This window comes from Diplotaxodon limnothrissa, linkage group LG10, assembly GCF_057381915.1.
Source record: "Diplotaxodon limnothrissa isolate DT_005_m linkage group LG10, D_limnothrissa_male_GT1.1, whole genome shotgun sequence".
Taxonomy (NCBI): Eukaryota; Metazoa; Chordata; class Actinopteri; order Cichliformes; family Cichlidae; genus Diplotaxodon; species Diplotaxodon limnothrissa.
In genome coordinates, this window is record NC_140605.1 from 14,197,988 (window position 1) to 14,220,370 (window position 22,383).

Here is a 22,383-nt window from a genome sequence, read left to right on the forward strand (position 1 = left end):
GCACCAGAGGTACACTTCAACTGTGAGAGACAGAATGTGAAAAAAAAATCCATGAATTCACATGGTAGGATTTGTAAAGAATTTATTCGTAAATCAGGGTGGAAAATAAGTATTTGGTCACCTCAAACAAGGAAAATCTCTGGCTCTCACAGACCTGTAACGTCTTCTGTAAGAAGCTTTTCTGTCCCCCACTCGTTACCTGTATGAATGGCACCTGTTTGAACCCATCATCTGTATAAAAGACACCTGTCCACAGCCTCAAACAGTCAGACTCCAAACTCCGCCATGGCCAAGACCAAAGAGCTTTCGAAGGACACCAGGAAAAGTATTGTAGACCTGCACCAGACTGGGAAGAGTGAATCTACAATAGGCAAGCAGCTTGGTGTGAAAAAATCAACTGTGGGAGCAATCATCAGAAAATGGAAGACATACAAGACCACTGATAATCTCCCTCGATCTGGGGCTCCACGCAAGATCTCATCCCGTGGGGTCAAAATGATCATGAGAACGGTGAGCAAAGATCCCAGAACCACACGGGGGGACCTGGTGAATGACCTGCAGAGAGCTGGGACCAAAGTAACAAAGGTCACCATCAGTAACACACTACAACGGCAGGGAATCAAATCCCGCAGTGGCAGACGTGTTCCGCTGCTGAAGCCAGTGCATGTCCAGGCCCGTCTGAAGTTTGCCAGAGAGCACATGGATGATACAGCAGAGGATTGGGAGAATGTCATGTGGTCAGATGAAACCAAAGTAGAACTTTTTGGTATAAACTCAACTCGTCGTGTTTGGAGGACGAAGAATACTGAGTTGCATCCCAAGAACACCATACCTACTGTGAAGCATGGGGGTGGAAACATCATGCTATGGGGCTGTTTTTCTGCCAAGGGGACAGGACGACTGATCCGTGTTAAGGACAGAATGAATGGGGCCATGTATCGTGGGATTTTGAGCCAAAACCTCCTTCCATCAGTGAGAACTTTGAAGATGAAACGAGGCTGGGTCTTCCAACATGACAATGATCCAAAACACACCGCCCGGGCAACAAAGGAGTGGCTCCGTAAGAAGCATTTGAAAGTCCTGGAGTGGCCTAGCCAGTCTCCAGACCTCAACCCCATAGAAAATCTGTGGCGGGAGTTGAAAGTCCGTGTTGCTCGGTGACAGCCCCAAAACATCACTGCTCTCGAGAAGATCTGCATGGAGGAATGGGCCAAAATACCAGCTACTGTGTGTGCAAACCTGGTAAAGACCTATAGTAAACGTTTGACCTCTGTTATTGCCAACAAAGGTTATGTTACAAAGTATTGAGTTGTATTTTTGTTATTGACCAAATACTTATTTTCCACCCTGATTTACGAATAAATTCTTTACAAATCCTACCATGTGGATTCATGGATTTTTTTTTTTCACATTCTGTCTCTCACAGTTGAAGTGTACCTCTGGTGCAAATTACTGACCTCTGTCATCATTTTAGGTGGTGGAACTTGCACAATCGGTGGCTGACTAAATACTTTTTTGCCCCACTGTATGCTCATTCGTTTCGTTGGTGGGAATTGGAATGATACCCATCTCATCTCTGTGCTAATCTGGGTGTCAAAACAGGAAGGTTGGCATAACTTAGCATATGGACAGAAAGCCTGACCTCTCTAAAATAACAAAAAGATCTGTACACAGTGAAACATTTGCTCTTGTTCCTCCGTGTGACTGTAGAGGGTTAGTTACAGCTCAGACCTGCCCCTAAAATAAGCTGAGACTTTATCTGTTCCAGAAGTTGGGAAATTATTGTGTCATAGCTGCCAAATCATTAAGAATAATTAAATATAACCTATAACAAAACTTGAAGAAAAAAATACAAACACGATCAAATGAAATACCCCAATGAAGTCAAAGAAACTGCTTGGTGTCACTTCTACACTTTAGGTTTTGTATAGATTAGAAAAAGGAGATGCTACAGCACATTCAGAATCCCTGGTAGGTGTGTTTTTGAGCATTTGCCAGTCATTATGCTAATCTGGTTAATTAGTAGCTTAAGCTTCATGCTTATCCCACAAACATGAGTCTTACAGCAAAAGAGCAGGTGGGCATTTTCGCCCAGCTGTCACTGGGGGCTGCTGGATCTGGGTTCACTGTTTTACTACGACTAAAACTAGTCGGAATAACAGGAATTCCTGCATAGCACAGCTTGATTAATGTTTATCTTTTCGTAGCTTATTTATTCGTGCACGCCACTCTTTTAGGAAGACGGCCTTCTAAAGCGAAACAATCTAAAGCGAATAAAGCAGTAATTTTAAAATAGTCATGATGTAAAATATTTACTGCAGCTTGTCGTGGGAATTGAGACAAGAATCATTTCCTGTGATTGAGAATTGAACTTTGAAATGGATTCCACCTTAAATAAGAACGAGGAAAGACTGATAAGGAGGCCCGTGTTTTTTACAAGTGCTCGTTCTTTTCTGAGATATTAATATTGTGTTTACTCCACATTTGCACAACCGCTTTGCTGCTTATCATCAGATTTGAGTTGTTAGTTTTGATTAATTATGGTGATAATATTTATGAAATGCAAACACATGTTTTGTTCGAGATGGAACAAGAGCATGTTACTTTGAGTTGCCTCCACTCTTGATCTTCGATCATTAGAAATGTGCACGTTTTACTACCAGCTCATGATACAAAAACATTATGCAATATGACAGCACATCTTAATTCAAGCAGTGAAGCTATGTAGTTCATTGTCTGTCCGTACTTGTCCTTCTCTTTTAGCCACATAACTGTCTCTGGTTGGTCCTTTTCTTGCTTTGAGTTTGATTTCAGTATGTTTGTTTGCTTTCGGCAGTGGCATTTTAGATTTACTTCCTCACGCTGTCTGCGCATGCCGTGTAACTGGCATGACTTACAAAAGCACATGTAAGAGTAACAATGTTTAAATACTTTAGATGTTGAAATTGGCCAGTGAGACAGACACATCAGTACACTCACCTGTCTGTCTCGATTTCACAACCTACGTGACTAAATAACTAGTTATAAGTACTGAACTAAGCTCAGGTCACCTTGTAGACTAGAACAAAGTATTCTGAAGTGATGGAGTTTACAAAATGTATTGTCATTATGCTTTTTTCTTCTCAATTTGAGAATCGATGATTGCTCAATTACATTAGTGATAGTGACCCAAGATCGAGTGCTCTACACTAACCTTACCTCAGCACTGAGGGCCGCTTGTGTTATTTAATAATGTAAGAAAACCATTTATGTGTGATGAGTGGAAGAGGATGAATGAATGGAGTTTTTGCAGTAGAGCAAAAAAATATTAATGACCACACATTTCCAGATCTGAATCACTGGAAATGAAATATTCTTATGCTTTTTATTTTCTTTCAGTACCTTCATTCACAATGTTTCGGCCCTGAACAGTCTTTCACTGTATATTTTTAGAAGTACAGCATTGTACTTCTAACAGTAGCTGACATAGTGTTGATATATCCACCCCTTCAAAGCTTACAGACAATAAATTGTATGAAAATGTTGTCTTTGTTGCACGGCATCTGAACTTCCTTTGAAGCTGACACACAGTCAGGATTTGACAGGATGTTATGTTAGACATTATTAATGAAAAGGCTGAGCATGTTGCTAAATACTTTGAAAGACATGCCTGCATAACCCAGTGAATTAGAGATGGGGTGGGGGGGAAATCTGTGAAATCTCTGGGGAGTTCAGTAGGATTTGATGCACATGTTAGCGCACCTACACTGCTGTTGTTGCTGTAATCATTGTGCAACATTGGTACAGGGTTATAACTACAGCGAGGGTGCGTTCTAATGAATCTTCTCCTCCTTGTCTATCTTATTTACCTCTTTTGTTTACCGATAAAGTGTCAGCGATGACTGAGTGTACGAGTGCGTTTTAGTGCCACTGCCAAGTCGCGGGGACTCTCGTTTCCCCACAAAGAACAAATCTTTGTGTTTCAGTCTCTGTTTAGAAAAAGGCAGATAAAAAGCGCCCCCAGTCACAAGTGGAAAAACTGTCACTTCAAGTTTGAATCAAAGCAGTACACTGAAAAGATGATTAGGATGCATTAGGTGTGTGTTTGTGAGAATGACTCACAGCTTCCTTTCTCTGCCCTGTACTTCTGCAGCTCTCACCCCCACCCTCCTCATATCTTTGCAGGGGAGAATTTTCTTAACAGTAGGCTAATTTCTCTGTGCAGCCACATCCTCTGTGCTCATTACTCTTTTTCCTGTCACCCTTCTCTCCCAGCAACAGAGAAAACAGGGAGAGATGGTGAGGCAGCAAGAAAAGGGTCCCCATCGGAGACTTGACGATATGAGACGGGAGGAAGATAGGAGGCTGGCAGAGAGGGAGCAGGTAACCAACCACAGGAGGAGTGGGATTGCAGTCGGCCAATCGGAGCGAAGTGTAGGCGTGTCCAGCGGCAACACTGTGCAGGTTGCTCTGGTGGTGAAATTCCAGGAGTAGGTTGCCATAGCAGCAAGGGTCTAAATTAGTGTATTTACTCAGAGATGAGTTTTCTGTGGGTGAGCTCTCTGCGCCTCTTATGCTGTTTCCAGTCTACCCAGTAGAACAAGAGTCTGGCATCATGGCACAGTCACCTTTTAGTGCCAAATAGCCCCTTTTTAAAATATCAGTCTGGTCCCTTAGATCAGTCACAGTGTCGTGATAAATATTTACATTTACTGCCATTCATTTTAAATCTAGACACTTCTCACGGTCTCTGACAGTATGTTTTAATGGTCATATGATTAGTCTCTGTTGCAGCTTCTTAACATGGGTGGTGACTGTTTTGAGACTAAAATTGTTGATTTTAATCCATGCAACACATGGTTTCTGTTACTGGATTGATATTACATAACTCTGCTTCTATGGTCTTTCCCCTCCCCCAATCATGCTCTCATTCCTCCTTCATCACCTCAATGTTTATCATTCCTCCCTTGTTACCTTTCCTCAGGAGTTTATCAGGCATAAGTTAGAAGAGGAGCAGCGGCAGTTAGAAATCCTCCAACAGCAGTTGCTTCAGGAGCAAGCGCTGTTAATGGTAACTAGTCCTTATTACTCCTTAATCATTTCCTCTTCAAACTGCAGAGACTTGCACATTCATCTCCTGGTTATAATATATTGTCTGAAAAGGAGGGCAACTTTTTTCCAAACCAAACACTGCAGTGTTGCAAGCCTGCTTGTGTTTGGGTTTAGATGCTTTTTAAATGGAATAAAAGTCAGAGATGAGATGTTTTTGTTTTTTTTTTCTTTCTCAATCAGACTATAAAAGCTCAGCTTGAGTTTGTAAGATTCTACATGTGGAGCACCTTGATGTAAATAAGCGGTTCATTTTCCAGAATATGGATGTAGCTCCCACAGTATTCCGTGTTATTTAAAAGACATGCGGTGACCTAGATTTTGGGGGCAGTTTTCATTGTATAATGATATCTTGCGCACACTGAAGGGTAGAATCGCTGCACTCGTGGCATCTTTGTTTCTGCGTGCACCTGTGGAGCGTAGGAGTTGCTGTCATCAAGACTGAAGCCTTTGTTTCTGTTTTGTAGAGTGGGAAAAATAATCCTATCCTATTTACTTTAGGCGTCAGGGAATTTCAAATGCTTTCTCATGTCTTGCACAGAGCTCCTGTGGGTATGTAGGTCTTCACAGGGAACCAGAGCACAAGGCTGAAAACAAGTGCGCTATCCTTCCTCTGGGTTTGGCATAAAAGGGGCGTTTATGTGTGTGCTGCACGTAATTGCCCTACAGTGCAGTGAGACAAAATATTCAGGTGTATGGGCCTTGTAGGCCAAATTTCTGTGGATCACAGTATTTACTTCTAATACATCCAGTTTGTTCAGTAACTGTAAGCCTACCTCCAGCTCACAATTGGAGTACATCGTCAAATAGCGAGCAGCATTCCTCTCTTGCTATTTTAAATTAAGTCTAGGTGGAACATTAACCCAGTAGGAATGTTTCTGTAGTGCCTTAAAAAAAAGTTGTGAAAAACTGTCTATTAACCAAAACCATTAGTCACAAGGTCATAACCCCAACTTCTTGAAATCTGTGACAGTTGCAGGATGTTTCCAGTCAGCCAAATTACATTGTAAGAAGGTATTCACATCGACAGCTACACGGATGTGAACAACACTGAATCCTTTTGAATTTGACATTTCAAAGTTGATTCAAAATGTGGTCTGATCGTTGATACAATTATTGACGAACATATTCTGACTAAAGTGATAATGCACAAACGGTCACAATTGTACAAGTTTTCATGAAAGCGCTGAGTGATCAGGAAGGAAGAAGTGAACTCAGCGAATGGCAGAGGCTCCTTTAGCGACAGCAGCCTCCATCAGATTGTTTCTGTTGCTGCTTTAGATTTAACCAGTCAAGAAAATGAACTTGGGACCAAACCTCCTACAAAGCAATTTTTGTTTCATCAATATGTTTAAAAAAAGTTTATTCAACATGCCCTAAATACGTCCGCGGGGTTAAGATCAGGACTTTTAAGGAAATTTATTATTTTCAAACATTCAAATGATGCCTCACAGGTGGGATGAGGTTTTGGCATTTTTTCATAAATACATACTTGTGCGTTTTTGTCAAAAAGTGGCATTCAGAAGAGCTAATAAATGAAAATGAAACAAAGCAAAGAAGAGATGAAAGAAACACCGTTCAGCGTGGTTGTAACTGTTGATGTGCATAATTTGACCTCCAGAGGGCGCTCTGCAACTTCACTGCCAAAAACACAAAACTCTGTTCTTTCTCTGTTTTCCTATAATCATCTCCTAGATGAAGATCAGTACAGTTTGAGTAATCAATGTAGAGAAATATGACACTCCCAACTATACATAATCAGAGAAACCCCCTGCTGTCCACGTCATCCAAAACAAGCTGATTCTGAAAACGTTGTCAGTTTGCGAATGTTTAATTCTTTTATTCTGATGTTTTGGTTCCTTATCTTGTTATGTGATAAACTCCTGAACAAATAGTTCATATAGACAGTATTTTTTTTATTATAACAGGATTGTTATAATATTTCTCCGTGCAAATTCGCTTGATGAAAGAAAATTATGGTTAAAACTGCTCTCACTCAATGCAGCATCAGCTGGCCTGTAAATCTAGTGCTCAGTTGCCTGTAAGGACTCCGTTACTCACTCTCGGTTGAAAGAAAACTGTGAAGTTTAGCCTATGTTGTGGTGACTCATGGTAGAAAGTCTCATTTTAACCTCCAAAGCTTTGACTTCTCTGTTATTTCATGTTTTCTTCTGAATGCACTGGCCATCAAAAGAGTTAGAGACCCATGCCTACAACTCAATAAAAAACCAATAAGTCAGATGACTCATTTTTGCACTGTCTAACATACGGCACAAAAGCATTTAGCTACAGACCTGATCAATATTATTTTCATGTGGGCTGGTAATTGACTGAAATAGGAGCACTTGGATATGTTAAAGCCCTAAACATGTGTTGTCTCTGGTTGAAATCAGGTCCGGTGTATTATCATTGCATCTGCTGTAATCTGCAGATTTGACTTGTGCTTTTGTGTCCAGTCTGAGGCAAGCAATGTCTTAAGTGCAGTGTTTCTCTCTGCTCAGGAATATAAACGCAAGCAGCTCGAGGAACAGCGTCAGTCTGAGCGGCTGCAGAGACAGCTGCAACAGGAACATGCTTACCTGGTGTCTCTGCAACAACAGCAGCAAGACAAGAAACCTCAGCTTTACCACTACAACAAAAACCTGGAGCCCAACAACAAACCGACTTGGGCCCGTGAGGTACCAGCATTCCGGCATTTTAATCATTAGACAGTAAAAGCAGCGAACACTACAGAGTAAATTCTCCTCTCGCACGCCTTATTTCAGGTGGAGGAGAGAAGTAAGCTCAACAGACAGGGCTCACCCAAAATCTGCACTACTGTCTCCGACACTGCCATCCAGTCACGCTCTGACTCAATCAGCCAGTCAGGAGCGGTCCAGTCTGCGCAGACCCCACCGATGCAAAGGCCTGTTGAACCCCAAGGAGGGCAGGGCAAGGTGGGTGTTTCTGAGAGTTTGAAATAATAATCTGCCCTTAATTGGAGCAGATACAATTGCTTTATACCTTCCTATTTCTTATTCCTCTGCTGCCTTCAACTTAATTTTTTCTTACCTTATTTATGCCTTCTTTTTCTTCTTTTCCCTCTCAAAATCACCTTGAACTACAAATGCGACCATTCACCCTCGCTGCGCCTGCCTTCCTTTTTCGCTCTTCTTTCCACTGCTGCGCTTCCCTCCCGGTGTGCTGCTGCTGCTCCTGTCCCCTGCAGTTCCAGATGGCTCACTTGGTTCCTCTGAAGCCTTATGCTGCCCCTGTCCCTCGCTCTCAGTCACTCTGTGACCAGCCCACTAAGACCATGTCCGCCTTCCCTACCCAGGATCCTTCCCTGACCCCCACACCCCGCCCTATCCACTCCAGAGAGCTGGTGCGTCAGAATTCAGACCCCACTTCTGAAACCCAGGCACCACAGGCACACCAAATCAGAGAGGATCGTGGCCCATGGATCCGCCTGCCAGATGTAGAACTTCCACCCAAGGTAAGATTCAGCAGCTGCTTTGGACTCTGTAGTCGGCGTCCAACCTAAGTTTGAACTTTTTTGTTACCTCAACTGTTCACTGAGCTGCAGCTATTAATGAGACATTAAATGCGTACCTCATAGAGAAGCTGCTGGTAGTACGTTGAGCTCATTTGCTTACATCTAGGGAAGACTCGACCAACTAGGAATAAATTTGCATGATAAAAGCTGTTGTGCATCTTCGAGTGGTTGGTCTACAAGACACAGTCTTCATGAAAGTTGTTGCTGCCTGGAAAATGTAAGACTTTGCCATTGTTTTTCTTAGATTCCACAGAGGACTGCGTCTATCGCCACAGCTCTCAACACCAACCTAACCTCTGGTATAAGGCACCCAGTAAGAGCCAGGTACTGAAGACATGCTTTGATCTGAGATTTCTTTAATTTTGGTGGCTTTTTAATAGGATAAATATCTATGACAACTTGATTTAATTGATTTTTATCCTCACTCTAACCTCATGGCAGCAATCCAGATCTCAGTCGCAATGATCGCTGGGAGAGAGGAGACAGCATGAGCATCATATCCAATCTTCCCCAGACGGGCAGTTTAGAGAGGCATCGCATCCTCAGTGAGTTCCCATCTCCCCAGTGCCATTTCTCAGCAGACTGTCTTTGCAGTAAGCGTATTTTCAGAAGCATAACTACTCTCTGTGACGTTGTTATTTTCAGGTTCCTCCAAAATGGATTCGCCCATTCTCTCCCACGATCCTCGTCACAAGCCAGGAGAATCTCGAACCTCCTCCCGGCCTGGGCGTCCTGCTGTGAGTGGCTGTTTCCTCACTGTGCCTACTTGTATAGCCAGCTTTAACAGAACTCAAAGGGGTGCTCGCCACAGACAAGCATCTGTAAAATAAAAAAACACACTAACGCGCTGTGCTTACGCTTAGTTTTAAATTAAATGCACCTGTTCTGTAAATGAATTAATAGAAAACTAACTCGAGGTTTTCTCTTCACTTCAACTTTACTCCTGAGCCAGTACTGATATATGCTGCTCCTTTTCTTTCTTTCTTTTTTTAAATCCCTATTTTTTAACTTTACCTTAAATGTGCAGAGTTACAAGAGAGCTATAGGGGAGGTTAGTATCAATGTCTCTTCTGTGCTTGTGATGCTCCTGCATGACTTGGTATTTGCATTTACTGTCAGTGTTTGTACAGAATTTAAGGCATGCCCTACACTGCCTGCTTTCATCACGTAAATCTCATTTTATTCTTGGAATAAAATGAACTTCCTTCTGTAAAATCCTTTCTAAGGACTTTGCATGTATTCTGTTGCAGTTTGAACACCTTTCACTAAACACCTGCATCCATTATGAGTCATTTGCATCGCTGCTGTTTTTCAGCTCATCATCCCGATGCCTGCCTTACCAGCTGTCTTTGGATTGGATTGTTTATCAGTAGTACATGAAGTGTTTCCCATAGAATTAGATTTATGTGTGGCAGCAGCAGTTTTCGCTTTGGGAAGGTGTGCTTGTGTTGAGCACACAAAACGAAGCACACACGCGTTTCAAGGTTTATTATTAAATATTATTGTTTATTAGGCTAGTGTTGCTGTGTAAGATCTGATTTCGATGGGACCATCTCAGGCCGCAGCTTCGACAGCTCTGTAGGCTCGTCGAGTGACCCTCACTCACATGCTTCGCTCTTGAGATCCAGCTCACACTGGATCTCACCAGCTGCAGTCCAACATGGTGAAGTCCAGGTCTGACTGGGCAAACGCCACTGCGACAGCGACCTGGTCTGTGTGCCACTAGGAAAAAACGATATACCAAATAAAGGCAGTATATGGGAAACACTTGCATACTGTGTAATGCTGTCGTGTTAGCTGCTATTTTCTTTGATAGCTGAGATTATGTGCAATCCTGTCTGGCAGGACCACGGCCTCTTTGCCAAGGAGCGTGCCGAGGAGCCGCCAAGACCTCCAGTCAAAGCCAACGATTACTCGTCCTCTTCGGAAAGCAGCGAGAGTAGCGAAGAAAGCGAAAGCGGCGAGGGAGCAGAGGAGGAAGAAAGCCCCACAGATCGGTAACACCAACTAATACTTACAATTCAGGGATCAGTGTGAGCTTTGCTTTTAAATGAAGAGTAACCTGCTTGTGTAAAATCAGCATCCTACATCCTTTTTGATTTCAGCCACAGAGATGCAGACACTGATTCAGTCAACACCATGGTGGTTCATGAAGATGAGGGCGAGGCAGGAGAAGGAGAGCAAGCTGGAGGCTATGGGGATCAGACCATGCTGGTACAGAGGGTGAGTCATCTGTATATGTAATGATGCTTAAAATGCATTGAGTTCACGGAGAAATCAACACAGTTTGTGTCACAGAATATTGTAAAGCAGGAAGACAAGAGCCTCTGGTCCACGTCAACAGTGTTATACTTTTTTACATATACAGTGTATACAAATGGCCAAATAAAGAAGACATTATGTAATGTGGAGTCATTGTACATGCACAAATAAATATGTTGGCAGCTTTCAGATTTCATCAATGCGCTGAAAGCAAAGAAGATTCCACATTTTGCACCAGTGCTTAACAAGCACTCGCAAGTGAATCAGAAACCGGAACACGTACAACACTGTGTCGCGTAACAGTGGACTGCGAGGTTGTGAAACCACAGCTTCTGTATTGCACAGCTGTTGTTAGTAACTTTAATTATTCTTTTCTTTTAACTCCTTTTATTTTAGTGTCTATGTTGCCTGAAGACAGCCTTTAGCCAGCCCGAGTTAGATTGTCAAATGTCTTTTGATTTTTTTTTTTTTTGAGAGACAGCCATGACAGCATGTGTCTTCCAGATGGCTCATAATGAGTTGTCACTTTTAATGAAGTGCAGTAGTTTTGTGCATATGTGTGTGAGTTTGAAAGTGCACAAAATGTATATTTGTGACAGGCCACAGTTATATAAAAGGAGGACATTTTTACCATGATGCCATCGATTGGTTTCTAATGTTGTGTTTTGAAGCCTCGAGAATAGCGTTTCTATAGTCTCCATTTCAGTTAAAAGAAAAAAAAAAGGGATGTGATGGGGAGGAAGGGAGGGATGAAATGAGTCTATCCAAGATAATTCTCCTTTTTGAGACATAGTGGGACAAAGATTTACAAACTAGACTTAATTTTTTATTCAGTATGACCCAAAACAGCTCATCGTTAACTCATGAGGAAGGTTTACAGAGGTCCAGATAATGCTGATTTCACATATGCTTCTGTAGGACAGAATGTCTTTTTGCAACCACAATTATCACCATCTGGTAGCCTTCAGGGTTAAGAAACTTCTGCACTGGCTTCATTTTTCTGACCTGGAAGCTGCGTCCATGTTTTATACCATCTGAGGGATACTAATGATCACCAGGGAAATATATGGTGCTATTAAATAGTCTGCCATTGGTGCTAAAATGACATACACAACACACTGAGCACACAGAGGAAGAATGTTGATTACTTTTATGTTGAATGCTTTCAGTTTTTAATGCAAATCCTAAAACCATTTCCAGTGACAGCACCACATCCCTCTGCGACACATTAGAACAGTGACAGTCCTCCAGCCTGGCGGGGCACGTCAAATATTATCTTGACAGGATCACATTTTATAGCAGCGTGCAGATGAGATTCTTCATTCATTCATTCCCGAGTATGTGTAAGATACCGTTTTGAGGACATATAGGGTGTAATTTATCATAAACTTGTGAAAAAGTTTATGATAAATTTGTATTTAATGAATAGCTTTTATGGCTGTGCATGTAGGTTCCTGTCAGTTTAGACTTTTATTTTCTTTGTTACTCATTTTTCCTTAATGTGGCTTTAAAACAGCTCATGCATGTTCAGTTTTTCCTGAAAGAAATTCGACTGGGAAAGCATCCAGTGGTTGTGCATGACAGAACCTTTACAACTCAGATAATGATTTTGGGGTCGTTCACATAATGGAGACAGAAAACTGCACGATGTCCATTACTGATTGTTACAGTATTGAACATTTAAAGTAACTTTTCAAAGTCAGAGTCACTGTTTATGTGCTAAATGTTTCTGAGTAACTGGTGCAGCAGATTATCCTAATCTGAGTCTGTCATATCATTATGTAATACTTAATAATTCTGTTTGTTTGTTTTGTGTTTATTTCATCTGAAAGACCCCAGAGAAGCGCAGCCATAACGGATACACTAACTTGCCAGATGTGGTGCAGCCCTCTCACTCCCCCACTGACTCAGCCACTCACTCCTCTCCTGGGAAGGACTCTGTTTACGATGTAAGTGTTACTGATGCTAAGTATATCAGCCCTAAATTCCTCCTCCCCCCTCCCTCCCGATGTGTTCCACATTTACCATCAGATCAGTCACGAAGTTCACCCATAACTGAATGCATTTACAAATATCAGTAGTGCAGCTCTTAAAGCTGTTTTGATGTCACACAAGCACTTAAAACACTTGGAGATGGAAGAAAAATACATTTTCAGAAGAAATGTAGACTTAAACAAGAATATAGAACTAACACACACATCCTGTTCTCCCAGTATCAGTCCAGAGGTTTGGTTAAGGCATCTGGCAAATCCTCTTTCACTACCTTTGTGGATCTGGGGATGTACCAGTCACCAGGAGGTACAGGCGATAACATATCTGTCAGTGGTGAGCGAAATATTCACTACCTTAACCTTGTTTTTGCATCAGAATACTTTTCCTTTATTTACAAAAATAAGTCTGATGACTTGATAATGGATGTAATGTTGATTTAAAATAGGATTATTGAAACATTAGTATATATGTATTTTGTACTGATTTGTGTTTTCCCTCTTCAAATAAGCCATTCCCATTGCTGCTTCTATGTGTAGGCTCCAGGTTTGATCAGCTGAAGATGGAAGTGAGGAAAGGATCCATGGTGAATGTCAATCCCACCAACACACGCCCTCCTAATGACACACCAGAGATCCGCAAGTATAAGAAGAGGTTTAACTCTGAGATCCTGTGCGCTGCACTTTGGGGTAAGACCCGGTTCAGTATTTATTAATGAAAAAATATCAATGCAAAATGCAAACACTCTTACCGAAGTGTGTGTGTGTGTGTGTGTGTGTGTGTGTGTGTGTGTGTGTGTGTGTGTGTGTGTGTGTGTGTGTGTGTCTTTAGGTGTGAACCTTTTGGTAGGCACGGAGAATGGTTTGAAGCTACTGGATCGTAGTGGTCAGGGCAAGGTGTACCCCCTCATCAACTCTCGCAGGTTCCAGCAGATGGACGTCCTGGAGGGCCTCAACCTGCTCATCACCATATCAGGTCACAACTGCTGCCCACTGCTGTTGCTGCAGCTGGTTAAGTTTGTCTGTCCTTTGGTCATGAGATGATAAACAAGCTTCTTTTTTCTACATTTGAAAATACTAACAAAAGTTGGCTGTTATCCCCTACAAAGCTGTCTCTCACTGCTTTTTTTATTCACTCACTGTACTGACAGCTGTGTCATATGTTGTGAGTCTCCTCTGCTATGTCAAAAACAATGACCCTTCAACTTTAATTTCCTTTCTGTGAGGCCAAAGTCTAAAAAGGCAAGTAGACTGAGAGAAGACTGTGTTGCTGTGGCTGAAAAACGTGCATTTTTAATTGTGCCATTAGTGGCATTTTGTAATTTCCCGACCTTTAATTGCAGGATAAAAAAAAAATAATGTAACCACATTATATAAATGCACTTAAATAATTACTATAATGTAGTCAGATTTATAATTGATCTTTCTCTCTGTGCATCTATTAAGGCAAGAAAAACAAAGTGCGTGTCTACTACCTGGCATGGCTGAGGAATAAAATCCTCCACAATGATCCTGAGGTAGAAAAGAAGCAGGGTTGGACCACAGTGGGAGAGATGGAGGGCTGTGTACACTACAAAGTGGGTGAGTGACAGATGATGGCTTTTTATCCGTGGTCTTTATTAAACTCCTGAGAAATTGGTGATGAATGCATTCGGCACAGTAAATTATTAATTACAAGTGTCTGATGTCAGATGGCCTTGTGCTTGTTCTGTCTAGTGAAATACGAGAGGATAAAGTTCCTGGTGATTGCTTTGAAGAATGCGGTGGAAGTTTATGCTTGGGCGCCCAAACCTTATCACAAATTCATGGCCTTCAAGGTAAGTCTCCCCTTTCGTATGAGCTGGATTAGTTATGCAAGGGCAGTCAACCAGAAGCGGGTTCAAGTTGATTATCTTCTCATTCTCCCTTTCTGCATCCTATCACCCTCCACCCCTTTAAACCAGTCTTTTTCAGATTTGCCACACAGGCCTGTCTTGGTCGACTTGACAGTGGAGGAAGGCCAGAGGTTGAAGGTCATCTATGGATCTTGCGCTGGCTTCCACGCCATTGATGTGGATTCTGGAAACAACTATGATATTTATATTCCCGTTCACGTAAGTTTTTACGGCAACGATTTGTAAAATATAAAGCAGACAGTAGCTCATCCCTCCGGGTTTCTATCTCAAACAGATCCAGAGCCAAGTGACACCACACGCAATCGTGTTCCTGCCCAGCTCAGACGGCATGGAGATGCTGCTGTGCTATGAGGACGAGGGCGTCTACGTCAACACATATGGGCGCATAATAAAGGACGTTGTCCTGCAGTGGGGCGAGATGCCTACATCTGTTGGTACGGGTCACACCAAGCAGCATTGAATTGTAAAGACTGTAACTGGTTAATCCGGTCCTAACCTTACACTGTGCTCTGCAGCTCATATCTGCTCAAACCAGATCATGGGTTGGGGAGAAAAGGCCATTGAGATCCGCTCTGTGGAGACTGGCCACTTGGACGGTGTTTTTATGCACAAAAGAGCTCAGCGGCTGAAGTTCCTCTGCGAGAGAAATGATAAGGTAAACATAGAAACACTTGTAGAAGGTTAACTCTGCTTTTAGTATGAACACAGAGCCTGCAGCTGATTAGCTTAGCTTAGCCACTGATTGCAGAGGTGTGCAGCTACCCTGAAAGAAAGTAATCTTGTCACCAGAACCCCGAAGCTCATGAGATACACAAAGAGTTATTTATATGTGAATCGGTGATTACCTCGAGTGCCTTTCCAGCACACCGTCCCAGCCATTAACACCTTTTAACAGCGTTGATCAGCTCCTGGATGCAGCTTGTTGGTAACATCTTTAAAAAGGAATAACATGCATCTCGATTGTGTCTATCCTCAGGTGTTTTTCGCATCAGTGCGGTCCGGAGGCAGCAGCCAGGTTTACTTCATGACGTTGAACAGAAACTGCATCATGAACTGGTGAAAGGACCCCAGCAGGGATCGAAGCAAGAAGTGCATCCGAAATTTGCGCTAACGCATGCACCAAACGTGAACATCACTCTCTCTTTTCTCTCCAGCAAGCTCACACTCAAGCACTCATAGTCCAAAGAGACACGCACACACACACATAGCACACACAACACACACAGATACATACAAAAACAATCTTAAAAATCCATTCCAACTTACACTCCTTAAGACGCAGTTTCAACCGTGACCCCGTGAAAACATTCTCCCTCGAGGATACCGTGAAAAACAGCCGATGAGCTTCATATGTTGATACCATCTATTTCATTTGTACTGTATATATTCTTGTCTTGATTTCCTTTTCTTTGTGGACCCGTGTTCAGTCGTAAATATTTAGTTCCTAATTGTGAAGTATGTTAACATTCCTTGATGGTTCTCCAGTACTTTTGAGGAAGGCATTATTTACTAATGGTATATATCAAAATGAAGCTGTAAATAGATAGCACCTTAGACTTGGATCCGAATCATTTGCAGGCCTCTTGCATAGCCGACGTGAGACGATAAACACCTGCAACGGCTCGTGGCCCCTGGTTATTTTGAGGCTTCTACGGATTCAGGGAGGCTCAAAGAATTATTACAAACATATTACAAAGGGACAAAGTCCGGCGAAGTAGCTTGTTTAAATTTTTTTTTCTTCTTCTTCTTCTTTTTTTTTTTTAAATCTACAGTAGACAGTTAAAGGAACTCTTACTTTGTTTCTCTGACCAAACCAAAATATGATTCAGTTCTTAATCACTGGCAAATAAGCCTAAAATCCTTCAATAACAGAATAAATTCACTTTGAACGATCAATCAGAAGTCTCCATACTATACGGTACTCAGAATGAGTACGGTGAAAACTTCCTGCTTTGCCTTTTTGTAGTTTAGGCGAAACGATCAGTTGTATGTCTCATCAGGCTTGTATCTAAACTTTTTTGTTTCCATAGATTTTCAAAACTACACAAATTTGATATTTATATGTAGTGATTCTGTATTGGTATTAGCCTACTGGTATTTTTAATTTTACTGTAATTACGTTGCCATTATATTGCAATATATACTATTCTCGTGGAGTGTTTTGAGCAGGGGAGTTCATATATTTGGCTAGCAGTGTTGGAGTATGACGGCAACTCTGAAGGGGAGAGAGGGGACGGGAGATTTGTCAGGAGGAGGAGGATGTTAGTGAGACACGGGAGGAGGGTTTGCTACCTTCCTACCACTCTGATCTACTCTACTGTATTATATTTTAGTTCTTAGACTATTTTGTTAGTGTGGATTTTTTTCGTGAGAAGTGTTTGTCCAGGCATTTGCGGTAGAACAGCCCTCTGTGTGTGATAGAAGTCATATTTGTCCTGGGCCAGTAGAAAGATTCGATTAATGGGGACTCTGCTGTACCGCAGAGGGCTCCATCTCATCAGGCACTTTGGAGAGCACAGCTGAAACTCACGAGACTTAATATATTTTATATCTGTACATTCTGCCAAAGTTCACCGTATATATTTTGCAGCAGAGGTTTGAAGCAAGGCCAAAGGGAAAGAGGAGCTTATGGATGCTGACCAAGAAACTATTCCTACAGATCACTAACCAATATTTTGCTTTCAATATACCAATCCAAAATGTGAGTTAGTGGTGTTATGGTATGATTCTGTGTTTCTTTTGCATAGATTAGATTTTGTTAATTTTTTTAAGGGGAATTAGACTTCAGGAAGCTGCTTAAGCGAGAGATTGGTTGTTCCTCTACACCAAACACTACGGTACAAGCATGAGGCAGCCTTATCAGGAAGAGGCTTGATGAATGGAGCTTTTTGTTCAGTGAGTCACTTGGTTCACTGCACTGCCAGAGGTGGATGTTTAGCGTGGTTGCTGGGAAAATGTGCTGTTTGTTCACCAACTTGTACATCAAGAACTATTATGTAAATATTATAAGAATTATAAACTGAATCTTAGCCAGTGATCTGTAGGAAGGTTTGTTAAAGCCTGCTCTTTAAGCTAAGGAGATATATTTTATTCATTAAAAAACGAAGAAGGCTATCAAGACTGCAGTGTAAATTCAGGACAGAGCGTTTAATCGAAAGTTCTATAAATAGGTGGTTAATTTTCTGAGAGTATGCGATAAATGGGCATGGAAAGCACCTTCAGCAAACATACATTTACAAGTATATCTCACACAGATACTTTGGTGTGCATGTAAGCCATTGAAATAGATTATATAGTACTGTATCAAAGTTGTTTTCCCCTTAAGCGAATGTGTTTTTATTCCTAAGTATCTTTTATGTGCCATGACCTACTTTTCAAACGTCTACAACTACAATCGTCCCGGAGCTCTGGCACTTGTGCTTTCTATGATCAAATCCTTATTTTTTATCAATCTGCCATGTTTACAGTTAAAGCAGTGCCTTGGACTCGGGAAGGTGAGATGCTTTTTTTGGAAGGGTTGTGAGCCCACTCCCCACCCCTATATGCCCACCCCCTCGCTCCCACCCCCAAAAATCTCTTTACTGAAATCACACGAAGAAGAGGCACAATTATATTTGCTCCCTCGTCAAGATTAATGTCCTGTGCCAGTTAAGTGCACTTAAGTAAAATCCATATTATCTCTTAAATGGACTTTAAATGCTTTTTCTTTGTTCTTTCTTTCTTTCTGTTTTATTTTTTGGGCAACATATATTCTAACTTCAAATAATCAGCAGACAAGAATCTATTGAGAGAATTGCAATAACAGATAAGTTAATATATGTCCAGTTAATCCAGTGTAACGTGTTGAGGATGTACTCACAGCAGGAGCCAGCATAGAGTAAAGCCATGAATATGTAGAGGAAAAAACAAAAGTTAATGTGCACACATCAAGTTAAACTGTGTGTGTATGTGTGTGTTTGTGTGTGAGTGATGTCTGCTCCTAAAAATGTAGGTTCATTCTGCACAGGTGATCTAAGCGCTTCTTTAACATGTTGATTGTGTAATGTTGTAGTGGGGAGAGTAGCGTGACTTATCCTGAGAAGCCTATTTTATAAAATATGTAAATGAGTCTATATTGAGAAATAAAAAGTGAATGTACATCTATACGACAGATTTGTATTTATATGAAAGTGTGTACCGCTCTATTAATCTAAGCACAATGTATTTTAAGGCTGAGAGATCAAAGCTATACCCGAGTCTAACGGAGAGATGGGATATTTTATTTGCCCCCCCTCCACCAAATATTCCCCTTTCATTCTGTCATTCATTAAACTAGTCCGGGTGTAATTAGGAGTTGTTATAGCTAAGCAGGAGACAACTGTGTGTGTATATGTGGACAGTCTTAAAAATCTATCCAGACAGAAACATACATGTCTGTTGTTAGCGGAGGAGTCAGATGTGGCTGGGATTCAGACACTTGAGGTTGGATCTGCCCTCTGGTGTAAATGGCCTACAGAGGTGTGACAGGCTGATAATATTCTCAGGAGATGATCGCAATGATCATGAAGACAGAAGTACGCTGATGTTAGGAGCCCAATAGTCTGTGGTGTGGGGTCATCGGCTCTTCACACGCCACAAACGAGCCAATAATCTTTAGTTTTCATGAAGTATAGAAAGTAATTCCACTGATTTTACACGTCAGAGTCTGTTTTTGGTGTCAGTAGGTGCTTCGTGTGATGTCGGGTCGCGCTGCTCGGGGCTGAAGGCCGACAAAAATTCTTGCTTGAGACTACATTTTTGCACACCTGAATCTTTAACTGAAATTGCAGTGTGTGATTGTGGGAGCTTCAGTGTACAGGATAGTGGATGCATGCCTGGAAATAAAAAGATCTGATTCTGAAGTGTTAAACATGAATCTGGCTACTTCACACATATAGCATGATGGACGGCTTATGAAAAAATGAAAATCATCCAAATTGTAGGAGAGCTCAAGCTTGAGTGTATGCAAAGCTTTGATGTGTAAAATCAGTGCGTTTTCCCCTCTTTTAAACACATAACTTCCATAATGTACTCCATTCGCAGTTGCGTGAAATATCCTGCATACACAAAAAAATAATCACTTCCATGTAAACAAAATCAAAAAGCCATAGCATCACTTAACTCTCGTCATTTTAACTGCATGGTTTGTGCTGGCAGGTTTTCTGGAGAGCACTGCAGCTAAATTATTAACGTTAACCATGAAAGCCTTTTGACAAACGTTTGTCGCCAACCCGACCGAGAGCGTCACTCCCAAACACTCAGCTTGTTGCCTCATTTCGTGCAGCAGAAAATCTTCTAATGGTGTTGCGGTCTGGAAGACGGACGAGTGGTTATGGTTGATGATTTCCCTAAATGCACCTTAAGCTGTGAAAGTGCTATTTCATTTTGTGCCAACGACCATTAAAAGACCTGAACCTCACAGCTCATTAGTTTTCTGGGAAGATTTGCGTCAGTCTGGCCGTAAGCTTGGACAGACTTGACCGCTGAATTTGTGTGATTTGACTCTTGAGTTGTAGGTTTGGAGGATTGTTCGTCTTTCTTTCTTCCTTTTTTTTTTAATTTAAAGCAATACAAGCGTTTGAAGAGTTTCAAAATTGTCCATGCGAGTGTGACTTGCAGGTCGTGATTCTCCAGTGGCCTTCGGCAGACTTAACATAGGCTAGTTTGTGTGTTACAAAAATCATTCTGTGCTCTCACTTTTGTTTGTAATCACACATACACAAAAAAAAATGTCGGTTTAACACAATCACATGCTGGGACGCTTGATGTAATCCAAAAACTGCCTTTGTGAACTCTTAAGTATCGATAAATGGCTGATAGATAATCGTCTCATGAGGCACTCTTCTCTTCTAACTTATATTTCTAATCAATCCCGTGTGACAGGATTAGCAGCTGTAGTCGGGGAGTGAGGCAGATCAAAACATGGGGAGCTCTACATCGACGTGGCTCTTTGGACAGAAACACAATATCTCCTGTTCTTTTTCAATAACTTTTTGGTTCGTTTTTTAGAAAGACATCTTTGCAATGTTTTAGTGTGCGCGCGCGTCTGTGTTCCTTGTGAGAGATTAACTCCAGATTGTATTTCATAGACTAAACTTTAAACTTTCAAGATTGTGTTGAATGAATTCATGTCTTAATACAGATTGTTTGAAAAATAAAATACCTTGATCGCATTTGAGTCTGTTTGAATTGTTTTTCTTTGCACTGCAACAAATGCCCAGTAGGGAATTATAGTATTATTGCAGCGAGGGCTGCAGTTGACATCGGTTTCGTATCACACAACAGCAGTGAACGGAGTGAGATGTACTTCAGTGTTCAGCCACATCATGGTGCTAAAAGTCTGCCTGGACTTCATGTTCCTGTCACTCCTCCTTTGTTACTACGAAGCAACTGTGTAGGGTCCACTTAACAAAAGGCACTACTCAGTCTTCATAGCCTAACTTGTAAATAGATTTAACAAATTTTCTTCAAGATTTGTTTTTGGTTCACAGTCCTCATTTTCTGAGTCAGAGATGCAGAATGAGCTGCAGCACCCCCCGGTGTCTAAAGACAAAAGCATCCGCCAGACATTTCCATGTACCTAAAGTCTGTTAACAATGAGTTAGTGGAAAAGCTATGACATGCATCGGCATTCAACATAAAATTTCTTTGGAGACTGAAGGTTCAGGTTGCTGCCACATATGTCTAATTAAGCAGATAACCAAGTTTGCTGTGTGCCAGCTTTGAGTTTTAACACTACATTTACTGGCCACACCTCACTATTAAGGGTCTTGACCCCTTTTTGCCTTCAAAACTGCTTTACTTCTTGGCAGATTCCACAAGATGCAGGAAACGGAGAATTTGGTTCATATTGACATGCAGCAGCCTGAAAGTATGTATCCATGGTTTCGTTATTTGACAGGACTAAATTCTGGCCTGACTATCTGAATGTCGCAGCAGAAATCAAGACTCATCACGCCAGGGGACTTTTTTCGAATCTTGACCATGCCTAAATGAGTTCCTGCCATGTGATTGGCTGATTAGATATTTGTTTTACCTAATATATCTAATAAAGAGGCAGGGGACTGTATATTCCAATAACCCATGTATGTCTATATCAGTGCTACTTTCAAATCTCAGGTTTAAGTAAAAACCTGAGGTTGTATAATGAGAATACCTGACAATATGCACTTAATACTCAGTTAAACGTGTCAGTTTTAGAAACAATTTTAAAAGGAAAACACAATAAAAGGCAGGAGAGGCAGTTATTTATTAATAATATGTACAATTATAGTAATGTCCAGATAATACAGTGACAAAGTCAAAGTTTGATTATTGGCTCCTACTCAATAAGACGTGCTTTTACTTCTCAACTTCTCTTAATCTCAGGTTGTTTTGGATTCATGTAACTGTCTCAGTATCCTCTGTTAATAAGTGTATTTGAGGCACACAGGAAGAACAGGAATAAAATAAGTGTGTAGAATTGGGGGGGGAAAAAAAAAAACTGGGTGAAGACAGTGACTGTGTGACGTTCTGAAACAGATGAAAATCAGTTGATATCTTCATTGAGCTCAATCATCTGTTCATCGGTGAATGTTTTTCCTTCTTTCTTTATGTA

The 22,383-nt window shown here is 41.3% G+C and overlaps 1 protein-coding gene across 6 annotated transcripts in view; it reads left to right on the forward strand.

The window, feature by feature from the left end:
* The window catches only part of mink1 (misshapen-like kinase 1), a 33,687-nt gene extending 12,734 nt beyond the window's left edge, over window positions 1–20,953 (forward strand). The window contains exons 12-32 of one of the 6 annotated variants that reach the window (XM_085364434.1): window positions 4,255–4,362; window positions 4,964–5,050; window positions 7,590–7,766; window positions 7,854–8,024; window positions 8,297–8,563; window positions 8,868–8,947; window positions 9,065–9,168; window positions 9,269–9,360; window positions 9,651–9,674; window positions 10,469–10,620; window positions 10,729–10,846; window positions 12,718–12,834; window positions 13,099–13,210; window positions 13,414–13,563; window positions 13,706–13,849; window positions 14,320–14,454; window positions 14,590–14,690; window positions 14,817–14,966; window positions 15,043–15,202; window positions 15,284–15,423; window positions 15,745–20,953. In XM_085364434.1, the coding sequence (XP_085220560.1) occupies window positions 4,255–4,362; window positions 4,964–5,050; window positions 7,590–7,766; window positions 7,854–8,024; window positions 8,297–8,563; window positions 8,868–8,947; window positions 9,065–9,168; window positions 9,269–9,360; window positions 9,651–9,674; window positions 10,469–10,620; window positions 10,729–10,846; window positions 12,718–12,834; window positions 13,099–13,210; window positions 13,414–13,563; window positions 13,706–13,849; window positions 14,320–14,454; window positions 14,590–14,690; window positions 14,817–14,966; window positions 15,043–15,202; window positions 15,284–15,423; window positions 15,745–15,828 (2,673 nt within the window). In that variant the 3' untranslated portion in view covers window positions 15,829–20,953. The remainder of the gene's footprint in view (window positions 1–4,254; window positions 4,363–4,963; window positions 5,051–7,589; window positions 7,767–7,853; window positions 8,025–8,296; window positions 8,564–8,867; window positions 8,948–9,064; window positions 9,169–9,268; window positions 9,361–9,650; window positions 9,675–10,468; window positions 10,621–10,728; window positions 10,847–12,717; window positions 12,835–13,098; window positions 13,211–13,413; window positions 13,564–13,705; window positions 13,850–14,319; window positions 14,455–14,589; window positions 14,691–14,816; window positions 14,967–15,042; window positions 15,203–15,283; window positions 15,424–15,744) is intronic. The other 5 variants (XM_085364437.1, XM_085364435.1, XM_085364436.1 and 2 more) reach the window with 5 other exon arrangements.
* Window positions 20,954–22,383: the final 1,430 nt, after the last annotated feature.